Genomic DNA, 15,817 nt, shown 5'->3' with positions numbered 1-15,817 from the left:
ATTGCTTACCAGTTCAGCAGCTTTCTCATACCCATCGGGGTTGATAGATGGAAGGAAATGAAGACGTGTATTGGTGATAAGGTGTTTGATACGTTTGTTGCCTGCCAGATACTCCTGACACAGGAACTGCATCAACAAGAGAATAAGTTCCCGTCCTAAGACTTCATTACCATGGGCTCCAGCCATGTATCGGAATTCTGGTTCTCCTGGATACATGGAAACAGAAACACCGCAACAGCGGTTCATGATTATACACAACACAATAGGCATAATAAAGTGTACTGGCCCACTTCATACAATATGCAGTAAATCTATAGGCAAAGCTTGGTTGTGTACTCCTAATGGTTACTTGGTTACTATGTATATGAAACAGGTCAATGATTTTTATAAGTGATCATCTGTTTTCCATGGTGAAATCTGACAATGAGGGTTAAATTTTTCTGCAGCGCCACCACAGGGGACATTAAGCATTGCACAGTGTCAAATCAATACATTGTGTAATGAAGGATGGGACAGATCCTCCAGAACTAGAAACACTCTTTGCAGCCGATTTCCATTCTGGCCAAGTGATGAAGATCCTTCAGAGTTCCCTATTAGGGTATATAAAAATGAATTTTCTAAACTGGACAACCCTAAAAGGCTGTCAGCATGGTTTTTGAGTGGTTTTTTTTAGCCTTCAAACCACATTTTTTTACGCCTTAAAAAGAATACTTCCTCTTTAGTGAGGTTTAGCAAGCTTTTCTTCCCTGGAACTCAATAACCTGCTATGCATTTAGCATGGTTTTTGTGCATTTTGACGACATGCTGAAATAAAAGCATATTTGAAACAGTTTTTTGAGTCAGGTTTCATCATTTTTTTTCACGTGAACATGGTTCCCTTATTCCATATATATTTCATTTACTTATTTAATAACTTTATATCCATCAAATTCCAGTCATTTTGTTGCTCCCAGCTAATACTTCATAGAGTAAATACACAAATCACAGATATGACACAATTTTGTTTAGAAGCTGAACATTCAGGCTTCATGAAATACCTCAAACACATGAGAGGTAATGGCAAATGGTTTTACATATCAAGTAGAAAGGAAGCATGACCCCATCAAGAGAGTTATCAGCTAAAAAAAATTTAAGAACTCCTTCAAGATGGAATTTATAGGGAATGTGGAAAAGATGTTGGTTGTTCCCAGTCAGCTGTATGCAAAGTATTGTACAGTAAAGAGAGCATGAAATGGTTATGAAAGTAAAACATACAGGTAGACCAAGTGTCAGTGTCAGAATAAAAAAACTCAAAATGTAATGTGATGATGAGAAAATAAGAAATATTCAGCAAATCAAATGAAAAACTAATGGGTAGAGTTGATACTTGTGACAGAACATTAAGAAATATGCTCAATGAAATGGGATTTACTTATAGAAAGCCAAACCAAAATCAGCAGGTTACAGGGGATTTGTGGTTTGTGTATTTGTGGTGATGATGAAGTCAATTTCAGTATGAGATTGCTTCTTGCAAAGATTATTAAAGGAAAACTGTGAGCAGAGTCACCTGCACTAACCAGTGGTACTGTCTGGTAGCACGGGTGATGCTGATTAAAACGATGCCTACCATGCCCAGATCCGTTGCGGCGTTCCTCCGTTATCTTCATAATTGTGATTATGCAAATGAGAAGTCAGTGGCACGGGCAGAGTTACATAGGCGGCCTCGGGTACAGTGACGTCAGCGCTGTTAGTTCAGCACTCGGCCCGCTCATACAAATTCATACAATCTCCTCCGCTCTGTATTCGCTCGTACTGCGCATGTGCACAGCACATGCGCAGTAGGAGTGAATACAGAGCAGGGAAGCAGAGGAGATTGTATGAATATTGCCGCGGCCATCTTGGATCATCAGCACATGCGCAGTAGGAGTGAATACAGAGCGGGAAGCCGATAACTGAGGAACGCCGCAACGTATCCGGGCATGGTAGGCATCATTTAAATCAGCATCACCTGCACTACCAGCCAGTACCACTGGTTAGTGCGGGTGACTCTGCTGACAGTTTCTTTGAAATCTTTTCTTCAGAAAAGGCATAGCAGCTCCATGACATGGACAGATAGTAATTTATAGTGGAATTAAAATAAAGTCCACATCAAGGCTCCATCCTGCAAATTTGATCTCATTTCTTTTCAAGAAAGTTGGAATCAGCTTGATATAGGATACTGTTTATCATGTGTGAAGCCAGGCCTCAAAGAATTCAGCCAACATAAAAGCCATAGTAGAGGAAAGATAGTAATAATTGGGATTTTTTCCTCCACACTGAGCGATTCCATATATTTTTCCTCTACTTAAATTGGAAACACATATGCCCTTATTTAAAATAACTTACTTTCAGTGTTTGGAGTATGTTTCACGAAGTATGTTTCCAGAATGCTTAGTAATAAAATTAACATCATTTTGTGCCATATCTGTGATTCGTGTGATGTTTGCCATGAAGTAAAAAAAAAAAAAAAAACGAAAAAAAAAAACCAGAGTAAACTTTCTCTAATGGAAGCGATTCCACATAGTAGATAGGGCTATGTTAAAGTGTTTTTGTAGGTCCTTGATCTAGCCTTAGGATAGGCCATGAGTGTGTAATTGGGTGATCAAACCCCTTTAATGGAGTGTGGAAACATATACAACTCTACAAAATGTTACATACGGTAAGTTGTGTTGACTGTCAATATTTAGTTGATATTCAGTGTAGGTGAGATCTCCCAGATATTTTTATTAGAAAATTCTGAATCGATTGGTCACCCATGCAGGACCCTCATCTATTCGCCAGAATAGAGAGTGGATTCAAAGAGTGTCTCTAGTTCTGGAGGACCCAGCATGTCCTTACATTACAAAGATGGTCCATTCTTTTAAATGTAAACTGTGTAATGCTACTTTTATCTTGTGATGGTGCTGCAGGAAAATGTAATGCTTACTGCCAGGTCTCTCACAGATTACAGCTGATTGCTAAGGATTTTATCAATAAGACAATGTGTGATCAGCTATAAAAAGGTGTTGAATGACAGACCCTCCTGTAAACTGTTTTATTAAAGGGTTACTGCAGTGAAGGAAAATGTATCCACAGGATAGGGGATAAGTGTGGGTCTCCCGCGATCTCTAGCATGGCACTCCAGCTCTCTTCGCTCACAGAACAGAGTTCGGCACACAACCTCCTTTCATCTCTATAAATGAGCCAGAGATACACGAGTACAACGCTTGAGTATCTCTGGCACTCCCACAGAGATGAACGGAGGGTGCGTGCCGACCCTTGCTTACTGTACGAGGAGAGCCAGAAGGCTGTGCAGGAGATCGTGGGGGTCCCAATGGTTGTAACCCCCAATAATCAGCCACTTATCCCTATCCTTTGGACAGGGGATAAATTGTCGTACACAGCAGTACATCTTTAAAAGGGTTCTGCCATACAAAAAAAGGGTCTTTTTCTTTTCTCTTTTTTTTCTCTTTTTCAGCTCCAGAACAAGAATGGCACTCTATCTGAAAAAAAATTCTAATCTCCTCCAACCCCTTCATCTGGTGTCATGTCTATACTTAGATATGTTAAGTGCTGGAGGCATAGAGCTGAAAGTTTAAAAAATGTCTTTTTAGAGAGCACCAGTCAATATATTGGCTTCCCATCCGGTATCAGCTACACATTATATTTTTAGCATGACACATGTCAGTCAGAGATCTATAACACAGACATAAGCAAAGAGAAGAGGATATAATAGCACAGATGAGGTATAAAGAATCACATGAGAAAAAAAAAGATCCAGAAGAGAATTAGTGACCCAAACCAGTGGTGGTCGTTAAAGGGGCTTTCCAGGCTAAAAACTTTGATGACCTATCCTCAGGATAGATCATCAATATCAGTTTGGTGGAGGTCCAACACCTCACACCTTGCCAGTTAGTTGCTTGTCAGAACTATAGTGCATGTATACACAAAGAACAGTCCACTGAAGTAAAAGGAAACTGAGCCTCAGTAAGCCCAGCATGGCAGCTACACAATATACTAAACTGTAAAGCTACCATGCTGGGATTAAAAGTTGGAATTTAAAGTTGCAAACCTGTCAGAGAAAGAAACACGTTTATTTTGGACTATGAAGCCTCTAAAATCCTACAAGGCTTGTAATCGTGTTCCAAGAGGCCTGAGAAATGTTTAACAACCCTCACAATATACAGAGGACCCTGCTTTCATTCGCGAGTGGACTGCCATTCACTTGGATTACTCCTTAAAAATGATGAAATTGGTGATTGCCCGCCATGAAATTGAATATAATGATGAAACAACAGAGTTGATTGCTGCAAGATCTGAATTGCAAAATAGAGTGGCGGCTGCACAATTAGATGTCTTCAACAAGAAATTGGAAAAGAAATTAGTATCCATTCAAAGTATCATCAAAAGATATTAAAAGGGAAACATTTTTACGGGAGAAAACTGACTTTGACACAGACCGAGTTTTTTCCTTTGCCACTCACAGTGTTGCTAATAAAAAGTCCCAACACACATGGAAAAATAAGGGCTCATGGAGAAAAAAGAAATCCGATTACTGGACCACAGACTTGGAGTCAAGTGGTGCGGAGGATAGGTCTGTGGGTCCGGTGCCCTCAGTCCCCAGTTCACAAGATCCAGGGGCATCCTCTATGTCCAACACTGGCCCTTTAGGAGAAGGACAAGGAGAGGGCACACGCGAGTGGCACAAGAAAGTGTCATGGAGGAAATAGTGCCCCCTCTTTCTGGTAGTACAAATGATTTGACTAGTATTAATTTGTCATTGATGATGTAATTGATGATGCTACTGAGTCTTTGTTAAAAAAAAAAAAGGGTTAAACCTATGTTTGACGGATGGCTTTCATCAGGTCGGCTTTGAGGTAGACCTGTACAAATCCATCTGCAAACTTAATCTAAAAAAGGTTTTTCACAATAAAAGTAACCAAAGTCATGCTTTGAGAAGTGAAGGTGAAATTCCTGTCCACATAGGACTGCTAGGCTTCATTGTGTTAAATGAGGCTTCACATGACGAGTTAGATTGCGTAGACACACTTACGTCACTACTTACTGAACAGAAAGACACCACTGATACAGAATTTATCACAGTACCAGAGTTCACGGGAGGGGTCAAATCCTCCTTTTCTCCACCAGTACACACAAGAAGTTGCCTTGATGTTTTACAGCAACGAGTACTAGAGAGCATCAAGACTCTGTGTCATCCCAGCGACATTAATAATTTGACTAGACAAGAGAGGGAGGCATTAGATTAAAAAAAAGATAAAAATGTAATGGTAAAAAAGCCAACAAAGGAGGGGACATCGTTCTGATGACTAAACAGTATTATTTGGAAGAGGCTGCACTACAATTGGGGAATGTAAATAATTATCGGAAATTGCCTGGTAATCCTAATAGCAAGTTAGCCAGTAAAATGCATTCTCTACTATGGGTACATGTGGAAAAGGGTGTAATTTCTGTAAGGATGGCAGAGAAACTGCTCCCCACTCACCCAAAAGATGAACGCTGGTACTTTTTACCCAAAGTGCATAAGACACTGGATTCCCCCACCCTTTCCACTGCGGTAGACCGATTGTCTCCGGGGTGGGATCCATTACAGAACCCCTGTCTAAATTCATAGACTGGCTGTTACTTCTGTTGCTATTAGAGATTCCAGCCTTTGTAAAAGACACTAATGAATTCCTCCTCACTCTAGAAGAATTATTGTGGCCTAAAAACAGCTTCTTAGCCTCTTTAAATATAAAGAGTTTATACACTAGTATTGTGGTAGTCAGCCCTGCGTACATTGACTTTGTGTGTGACGCCTTACATTTTATTCTAACAAGCAACACTTTGTCGTTCGGTAGATTGGTACACACAGGTTGGTGGGGTGGTGATGGGGACTCCGGTGGCATGCACCCTGGCCAATTTGTATGTAACTGCATTTGAGAAAAAATACATTTTCTAAAATTTATAGCTTGCTATAGACGATTTGTAGACAACGTTTTCATTGTTTGGGTGGACACTGAGCTCGCCTTTGCGAGCTTCGTTTCCACCCTAAATACCTCCAATGATATGAATCTTAAGTTTACCTTTAAAACTGCAAAAAAAGAATTGGAATTTCTGGATAACATGGTGAAACTAGTTGATGGCGAGTTGGTCACTGTGAGATACCGAAAACTCACAGCTTGCAACTCACTTTTGCATTTTCTAAGTTACCACCCCGAACATGTATAAACTGCAGTGCCCTATGGGCAATTTTTAAGACTCAGGTGCATCAATAGTATTGATAATGATTTTCTTTTGCAGGCCAGTGACCTACATGAACGGTTAATCAGGAGAGGATACCCCGTTCCTCTTCTCGATGCCGCCTTATCTAAAGCTATTTCCCAAAAACGCAGTGAATTGCTACGCAAAAGAAAATCTCACCAAAACAAAGGAGGGAATCCTGGACAAAGCCCCGCTGGGCGAAATGCGTCTAAGGTTTGGTGGGTTATCGGGGAGTGTGGGGGGGGGGGACTGTTGCATTCTGTCTTTCACCCTGCGGATGTCTTTTTGTATGAGGTAGTCGGCACTGTTTTCCGGCTTCCTCTGTACTACAACCACCTGGTGTGTCTATTATTATTTCTGACACTTGTACCGGTTTTCAGCTTTACTATTGTCATGACTTTTATGACAGCTTGATGCAGTTTGTCTTACTTGTGACATATGTTTGTAAAAAATCTTTTACCATAGTCTTGGATTATTAACTTACTTTCTCCTTTGTCCTCCCTACCTCCCTGGTCCCCACCACCATTTCTGTCCATGTCTCATTGCAGATTTAAATGTTGTTTAACTTATAAACTAATAAAGTATGATATTTAATCTTACATAGTCCGTTTGGTGGTTTCTCCTTTTATTGGTTCTATTGCAAAAGAAAATCTGTAAATTACACACAGACTAAGAACAAAAATTGTACTAACCGGTTCTGCTTCTCTTTTCAATTTAGCCCTGTAGCTCCACAAATCAATGACAATTGGGCCATCTTGAAAAGCGACCCAGATCTAGCAGATTTTATATCTAACAGACCCCTTATGACATTTAAAAGATGTAAAATCATTGGCAATGTTTTGGTACATAGTAAATTACAAACTATTAAATCAGGGAGTGATTGGTTAAAAAACTCAATACCTATAGGCAACTTTCGTTAATTGTTCTTGGTGTCCCTTTACTGCAACTAAAAAATCCTTTACGCTGAGCGGTGTAATAATAAAGTTGAATGATTTTGTTTGTTGTAAAACTAAATTTGTTGTCTATGCTGTTCACAATGTGCTAAACTGTCTGCTTCCTGCTTTGTTCTCTGTGTATAAAGGTGCAATGGCCTGAGGATAGATCATCAATATATTTGGCCTAGAAACCCCCTTAAAACATAACTATTTGTCAATGAAAAAATCATGATGATTTACTTTACAGACATAGCTGACACATTTAATGTGACTACTCTAAATAGAAAAACACTTGAACCTTTAGTATTAAAATCAGTGACCACAGTTGTGGATTATAGAGGCTATTGCCTGGGGCCTCCACCACCTAGTCCCCTTTATTCTTTGCATAGATGTGGAACTGACACAAAAAATTTAAAGTGGATCTCCGACATTATAAAGGTTTTACTATGTGGCAGAAGAGGTAAGTATGCAACTTTTATTATTACTAGTTGTCATAGCACAATTCTTCAGACATCACTGCTATCTAGTCGAAATCCAATGGTCAGCATGCATGTTTATCGCCATAGGGAGCTTTAGATAAAAAACACCAGATGCATCTGTCTATACTTATGTCCTAGGGCACCAGGTATGTTAAAATCCAAAATGTCCACAAATGTCTTTTATACACACTAGATTGTTATCAGATGCCACTGACATTAGCCGGATCTGCAAACAACTATCTAATGTTTATGTTTAGTGGAAGTTAGTTCTACGACACAACTACCGAAGAGGAGAAACCTCCCCCCCCCCACATACACACACACCACCATTGTCACGATGCCGGCTGGCAGGAGGTGGATCCTCTGTGCCAGAGAGGGATTGGCGTGGACCGTGCTAGTGGACCGGTTCTAAGTCACTACTGGTGTTCACCAGAGCCCGCCGCAAAGCGGGATGGACTTGCTGCAGCGGTAGTGACCAGGTCGTATCCACTAGCAACGGCTCAACCTCTCTGACTGCTGAAGATAGGCGCGGTACAAGGGAGTAGACAGAAGCAAGGTCGGACGTAGCAGAAGGTCGGGGCAGGCAGCAAGGATCATAGTCAGGGGCAACGGCAGGAGGTCTGGAACACAGGCTAGGAACACACAAGGGAACGCTTTCACTGGCACAATGGCAACAAGATCCGGCGAGGGAGTGCAGGGGAAGTGAGGTATACATAGGGAGTGCACAGGTGAACACACTGATTAGAACCACTGCGCCAATCAGCGGCGCAGTGGCCCTTTAAATCGCAGAGACCCGGCGCGCGCGCGCCCTAGGGAGCGGGGCCGCGCGCGCCGGGACAGGACCGACGGAGAGCGAGTCAGGTACGGGAGCCGGGGTGCGCATCGCGAGCGGGCGCCACCCGCATCGCAAATCGCATCCCGGCTGGAGGCGGTATCGCAGCGCACCCGGTCAGTGGATCTGACCGGGGCGCTGCGGGAGCGAGAGTGTAGCGAGCGCTCCGGGGAGGAGCGGGGACCCGGAGCGCTCGGCGTAACAGTACCCCCCCCCTTGGGTCTCCCCCTCTTCTTGGAGCCTGAGAACCTGAGGACCAGACTTTTATCTAGGATATTGTCCTCAGGTTCCCAGGATCTCTCTTCAGGACCACAGCCCTCCCAGTCAACCAAAAAGAAGGTTTTTCCTCTGACCTTTTTGGAGGCCAGTATCTCCTTTACAGGAAAGATGTCTGAAGAACCGGAGACAGGAGTGGGAGAGATAAGTTTAGGAGAGAAACGGTTGATGATGAGTGGTTTAAGAAGAGAAACGTGAAAGGCATTAGGAATACGAAGAGAAGGAGGGAGAAGAAGTTTATAAGAGACAGGATTAATCTGGCACAAAATTTTGAAAGGACCAAGATAGCGTGGTCCCAATTTGTAGCTGGGAACACGGAAGCGGACATATTTAGCGGAGAGCCATACCTTGTCTCCGGGAGAAAAAATGGGGGGAGCTCTTCTTTTCTTATCAGCAAACTTCTTCATGCGTGATGAAGCCTGTAAGAGAGAATTTTGGGTCTCTTTCCATATGGTGGAAAGATCACGAGTTATTTCATCCACAGCGGGCAAACCAGAGGGCAAGGGAGTAGGGAGGGGGGGAAGAGGGTGACGGCCGTACACCACGAAAAATGGGGATTTGGAAGAAGATTCAGAAACTCTGAAGTTATACGAGAATTCGGCCCATGGTAGAAGATCTGCCCAGTCATCCTGGCGGGAGGAAACAAAATGCCGTAAATAATCACCCAGGACCTGGTTAATTCTTTCTACTTGCCCATTGGATTGAGGATGATAAGCAGAAGAAAAGTTTAATTTAATCTTGAGTTGTTTACAGAGAGCCCTCCAGAATTTTGACACGAATTGGACGCCTCTATCCGAGACGATCTGCGTGGGCAACCCGTGAAGACGAAAAATGTGTACAAAAAATTGTTTTGCCAACTGAGGCGCAGAAGGAAGACCAGGAAGAGGGATGAAATGTGCCATCTTGGAGAATCGATCAACGACCACCCAAACAACAGTGTTGCCCCGGGATGAGGGTAAGTCTGTAATAAAGTCCATACCAATCAGAGACCAAGGTTGTTCGGGAACAGGCAGAGGATGAAGAAGACCAGCGGGCTTCTGGCGAGGAGTCTTATCCCGGGCACAGACAGTGCAGGCCCGCACAAAATCAACAACATCCGTCTCCAGAGTCGGCCACCAATAGAAACGAGAGATGAGTTGCACGGATTTCTTGATGCCCGCATGGCCTGCGAGATGGGAGGAGTGACCCCATTTGAGGATTCCGAGGCATTGGCGTGGAGTGACGAAGGTCTTCCCTGGAGGAGTTTGCCTGATGGAGGCTGGAGAAGTGGAGATCAGACAGTCAGGAGGAATGATGTGTTGCGGAGAGAGCTCTACTTCCGAGGAACGAGAGAGAGCATCGGCCCTGATGTTCTTATCGGCAGGGCGAAAGTGAATTTCAAAATTAAACCGGGCAAAGAACAGAGACCACCTGGCCTGGAGAGGATTCAGCCGTTGGGCAGACTGGAGATAGGAGAGATGTTTGTGATCGGTGTAAATAATAACTGGAAATCTTGATCCCTCCAGCAGATGCCTCCATTCCTCAAGTGCTAATTTAATGGCTAGTAGCTCTCGATCCCCGATGGAGTAGTTCCTCTCCGCCGGAGAGAAGGTCCTAGAAAAAAACCCACAAGTAACAGCATGCCCGGAAGAATTTTTTTGTAGAAGGACCGCTCCCGCTCCTACTGAGGAGGCATCTACCTCCAATAGGAAGGGTTTAGATGGGTCAGGTCTGGAGAGCACGGGAGCAGAAGAAAAGGCAGACTTGAGCTGTTTAAAGGCGTCTTCCGCTTGAGGAGGCCATGACTTAGGATTGGCATTCTTTTTGGTTAAAGCCACGATAGGAACCACAATGGTGGAAAAATGTGGAATAAATTGTCTGTAATAATTGGCGAACCCCAAAAAACGTTGGATAGCACGGAGTCCGGAGGGGCGTGGCCAATCTAAGACGGCAGAGAGTTTGTCTGGATCCATTTGTAGTCCCTGGCCAGAGACCAAGTATCCTAGGAAAGGAAGAGATTGACATTCAAACAGACATTTCTCCATCTTGGCATAAAGTTGATTGTCACGAAGTCTCTGAAGAACCATGCGGACATGCTGGCGGTGTTCTTCTAGGTTGGCAGAAAAAATCAGGATATCGTCCAGATACACAACAACACAGGAATATAAGAGATCACGAAAAATTTCATTAACAAAGTCTTGGAAGACGGCAGGGGCGTTGCACAGGCCAAAGGGCATGACCAGATACTCAAAGTGTCCATCTCTAGTGTTAAATGCCGTTTTCCATTCATCCCCCTCTCTGATGCAGATGAGATTATAAGCACCTCTTAAGTCCAGTTTGGTAAAGATGTGGGCACCTTGGAGGCGATCAAAGAGTTCAGAGATAAGAGGTAGAGGGTAGCGGTTCTTTACCGTGATTTTGTTAAGACCGCGGTAGTCAATGCAAGGGCATAGGGAGCCATCTTTTTTGGACACAAAGAAAAATCCGGCTCCGGCAGGAGAGGAGGATTTGCGGATAAAGCCCTTTTTTAAATTTTCCTGGATGTACTCAGACATAGCAAGAGTCTCTGGGGCGGACAGAGGATAAATTCTGCCCCGGGGTGGAGTAGTGCCCGGGAGGAGGTCAATAGGACAGTCATAAGGCCTGTGAGGAGGAAGAGTCTCAGCTTGTTTTTTGCAAAACACATCAGCAAAGTCCATATAGGCCTTAGGGAGACCAGTTACAGGGGGAACCACAGGATCACGGCAGGGAGTACTGGTAACCGGTTTAAGGCAGTCCTTGAAACAAGAGGTACCCCAACTCTTGATCTCCCCTGTGGACCAATCCAGGGTTGGGGAATGGTGTTGAAGCCAGGGTAGTCCAAGGAGAATTTCGGAAGTGCAATTGGAGAGGACCAAAAACTCAATTCTTTCGTGATGAGGTCCGATGCACATTAGGAGGGGTTCCGTGCGGTAACGCACGGCACAGTCCAATCTTTCATTGTTAACGCAATTGATGTAAAGAGGTCTGGCGAGACTGGTCACTGGGATGTTGAACCTGTTGATGAGAGAGGCCAAAATAAAGTTTCCTGCAGATCCGGAATCCAAGAAGGCCTTAGTGGAGAAGGAGAAGGTAGAGGCAGATATCCGCACAGGCACAGTAAGACGTGGAGAAGCAGAGTTGACATCAAGGACTGTTTCACCTTTGTGCGGAGTCAGCGTACGTCTTTCCAGGCGGGGAGGACGGATAGGACAATCCTTCAGGAAGTGTTCGGTACCGGCACAGTAGAGGCAGAGATTCTCCATGCGGCGTCGTGTCCTCTCTTGAGGTGTCAGGCGAGACCGGTCAACTTGCATAGCCTCCATGGCGGGAGGCACAGGAACGGATTGCAGAGGACCAGAGGAGAGAGGAGCCGGGGAGAAAAAACGCCTCGTGCGAACAAAGTCCATATCCTGGCGGAGCTCCTGACGCCTTTCGGAAAAACGCATGTCAATGCGAGTGGCTAGATGAATGAGTTCATGTAGGTTAGCAGGAATTTCTCGTGCAGCCAGAACATCTTTAATGTTGTTGGATAGGCCTTTTTTAAAGGTCGCGCAGAGGGCCTCATTATTCCAGGAAAGTTCTGAAGCAAGAGTACGGAATTGCACGGCGTACTCGCCAACGGAAGAATTACCCTGGACCAGGTTCAGCAGGGCAGTCTCAGCAGAAGAGGCTCGGGCAGGTTCCTCAAAGACACTTCGAATTTCCGAGAAGAAGGAGTGTACAGAGGCAGTGACGGGGTCATTGCGGTCCCAGAGCGGTGTGGCCCATGACAGAGCTTTTCCAGACAGAAGGCTGACTACGAAAGCCACCTTAGACCTTTCAGTAGGAAACTGGTCCGACATCATCTCCAAGTGCAGGGAACATTGTGAAAGAAAGCCACGGCAAAACTTAGAGTCCCCATCAAATTTATCCGGCAAGGATAGTCGTAGGCCTGAGGCGGCCACTCGCTGCGGAGGAGGTGCAGGAGCTGGCGGAGGAGATGATTGCTGAAGCTGAGGTAGTAGCTGCTGTAGCATCACGGTCAGTTGAGACAGCTGGTGGCCTTGTTGCGCTATCTGTTGTGACTGCTGGGCGACCACCGTGGTGAGGTCGGCGACAACTGGCAGAGGAACTTCAGCGGGATCCATGGCCGGATCTACTGTCACGATGCCGGCTGGCAGGAGGTGGATCCTCTGTGCCAGAGAGGGATTGGCGTGGACCGTGCTAGTGGACCGGTTCTAAGTCACTACTGGTGTTCACCAGAGCCCGCCGCAAAGCGGGATGGACTTGCTGCGGCGGTAGTGACCAGGTCGTATCCACTAGCAACGGCTCAACCTCTCTGACTGCTGAAGATAGGCGAGGTACAAGGGAGTAGACAGAAGCAAGGTCGGACGTAGCAGAAGGTCGGGGCAGGCAGCAAGGATCGTAGTCAGGGGCAACGGCAGGAGGTCTGGAACACAGGCTAGGAACACACAAGGGAACGCTTTCACTGGCACAATGGCAACAAGATCCGGCGAGGGAGTGCAGGGGAAGTGAGGTATACATAGGGAGTGCACAGGTGAACACACTGATTAGAACCACTGCGCCAATCAGCGGCGCAGTGGCCCTTTAAATCGCAGAGACCCGGCGCGCGCGCGCCCTAGGGAGCGGGGCCGCGCGCGCCGGGACAGGACCGACGGAGAGCGAGTCAGGTACGGGAGCCGGGGTGCGCATCGCGAGCGGGCGCCACCCGCATCGCGAATCGCATCCCGGCTGGAGGCGGTATCGCAGCGCACCCGGTCAGTGGATCTGACCGGGGCGCTGCGGGAGCGAGAGTGTAGCGAGCGCTCCGGGGAGGAGCGGGGACCCGGAGCGCTCGGCGTAACAACCATCACCACCATATTGCTTAAGGGCCTTTGTCAATCTTGTGAACCATCAAAAAGCCATCACTGAGGGCAGAAGATCAAAGGAGCAGAAGAAGGGACTGGTCTTTACTTTCATCAAACTCACTCAACCTGATCCAAAACCATCATTTTAACTTCCTTACACACATAAGGTCTAAAATATTTAAGCAGCATCTGTAGACCGTTTGTCTACTTTAAATGTCTACTTTAAATTTTTTGTGCTACTGTGTTGTATCACCTATCAGACTAAGGCTCCTTTCACACTATATGCTTCTCCGTTTTAAAGACCCGTTACAATGTCCCGTTAAAAGAACCTTAAAAACGTCCGTTAAAATAACTCATTCAAGTCTATGGGATTTTTTGATTATCTGTTATCACCCATTATAGCCTGTTATGAATAACGGACATTATTTGTGACAGGAAAAAAAAAAACGTTACATGGACTAATTTTCCTCTCACAAATAACATCTGTTATTCATAACAGGCAATAATGGGTGATAACGGATAATTAAAAAATCCCATAGACTTGGATGGGATATTTTAACGGCCGTTTTTAAGGGTTTTCTTAACGGGACATTGTAACGGATCTTTAAAACGGAGCAACATATAGTGTGAAAGGAGCATTAGAGTAGTAAGTTCTATACAATACTATAAATTATACATTGAACAAAAGGGAGATTGCAAGCTATGGAGAAGGATGGTCAGCATAATACTGTTATGACTGCTGTAAGCGAGCAGAGTGGTCATTGTTACTCGGCCTGAGAAGTTTGGTGGTCAGAAGGTGGAGGATAAGTCCCACGCAAAGTAAGAGTATGGAACTCAAAGCAAAGCCAGAGATAATGCAGTCAATGGTTCTACCTCAATGACTTTAGTGATTTTTGGATCTACAACCCCAATAAGCAGGCAAATAACTTTGGGACCCTTTGGGTCAGGGCTGGTGGTGAACTGAACCTTGGTTTTGTTGACATAATTTGATTAGGTTTGGTTAGCGGCCTGTATTTTTTGAGGGAGGTGTGAGATTATATTTTAGGGGTTTGATCAGGCCATTGTGGCCCCAATCCTGGATGGTGCATGGTTCCACTGTCCCTGTTTTTCTACCCTCCATTATTTTATTGTTGTGAACAGCACATTACTGCAAAAGGGACAGTCAGTCAGCAAAGCAGAAAAGAAGTAGAGGACATCAGCGCAGCCTCTACAATGTATTAGAAATAGATTAACACGATGAAACATGGTACCAGTAATGGCCACCAAGTTGGACAGAGGGATAGAAATGTTTAGGGCATTGGGGGATGGTGGCAGGAGCAGCTCAGGGCCTCCCCTCAAAATGTTCACATTTCATTTTAGGTGACCAAAATGCCAGAACATTGCATAAGATCTGAAGTTCTCATGAATCGCCTTTTAATTGTCAAAATGTTTTGAAAATCTGACTTTAACATCCTCTAACTATTGCTATCTCTCCCCTGGTGTAATCAAACCATCAAAGCCAAACCAGATGATAAGATCGAGAGCAGTAGTAGAAGAGACAGGCGGGAAGGTGCAGGACATACATAGAGTGTGTTTATTCTCCTAACCAACTTCGTGCTCCCCGGGGTTATCAGACATCTCCATCGCGTACAGCTTGAGCCCCTCATGGCTTCGGCCAATATTATACACCCGCGTAATGTTGGGACACATCTCATTCACCACTTTCATCAACTGGAAGGGAAAAAAATCAAAAGACTATTGTGTAATAAAACGTAGCTGTATATTGTAATAAAGCAGCTGTAACTTATAATTTCCATTCTTAAAGTGCTGCGGCAGGATACATGTTTAAAGGGGCACTTTCGTGGAAACCTTTTTTTTTTTTTTTTATCAACTGGAGCCAGAAAGTTAAACAGATTTGTAAATTACTTCTATTAAAAAACCATAATCTTTCCAGTACTTTTTAGGGTCTGTATACTAGACAGAGATTTCAGCAGAGAGCACTGTGGTCATGATGTCAGCAGAGAGCTCTGTGTTCCAAAAAGAAAATAATTTCCTCCGCTAATAAGTACTGGAAGGAGTAAGATTTTTTAATAGTAATTTACAAACCTGTTTAACTTTCTGGCACCAGTTGATTTAAAAAAAAAAGTTTTCCACGGGAGTACCCCTTTAATACAGTACACCAGCAACTCGGTAGCCACAAGTGTCCCACTG

At 44.5% G+C, this 15,817-nt stretch overlaps 1 protein-coding gene across 4 annotated transcripts in view; it reads right to left on the bottom strand.

Annotated features, from left to right (window-relative positions):
- CPXM2 (carboxypeptidase X, M14 family member 2) overlaps nucleotides 1-15,817 on the bottom strand; it is a 138,210-nt gene that overhangs the window by 22,214 nt on the left and 100,179 nt on the right. For all 4 annotated transcript variants that reach the window (XM_056529074.1, XM_056529075.1, XM_056529076.1 and 1 more), the window contains 2 exons: nucleotides 15,214-15,337; nucleotides 10-206 (listed from right to left, as the gene is read on the bottom strand). In XM_056529074.1, coding sequence (XP_056385049.1) covers nucleotides 10-206; nucleotides 15,214-15,337 — 321 coding nt within the window. The remainder of the gene's footprint in view (nucleotides 1-9; nucleotides 207-15,213; nucleotides 15,338-15,817) is intronic.

Source organism: Hyla sarda, chromosome 7 (assembly GCF_029499605.1).
Source record: "Hyla sarda isolate aHylSar1 chromosome 7, aHylSar1.hap1, whole genome shotgun sequence".
Lineage (NCBI taxonomy): Eukaryota > Metazoa > Chordata > Amphibia > Anura > Hylidae > Hyla > Hyla sarda.
This window is presented reverse-complemented; position numbering and strand designations above follow the sequence as displayed.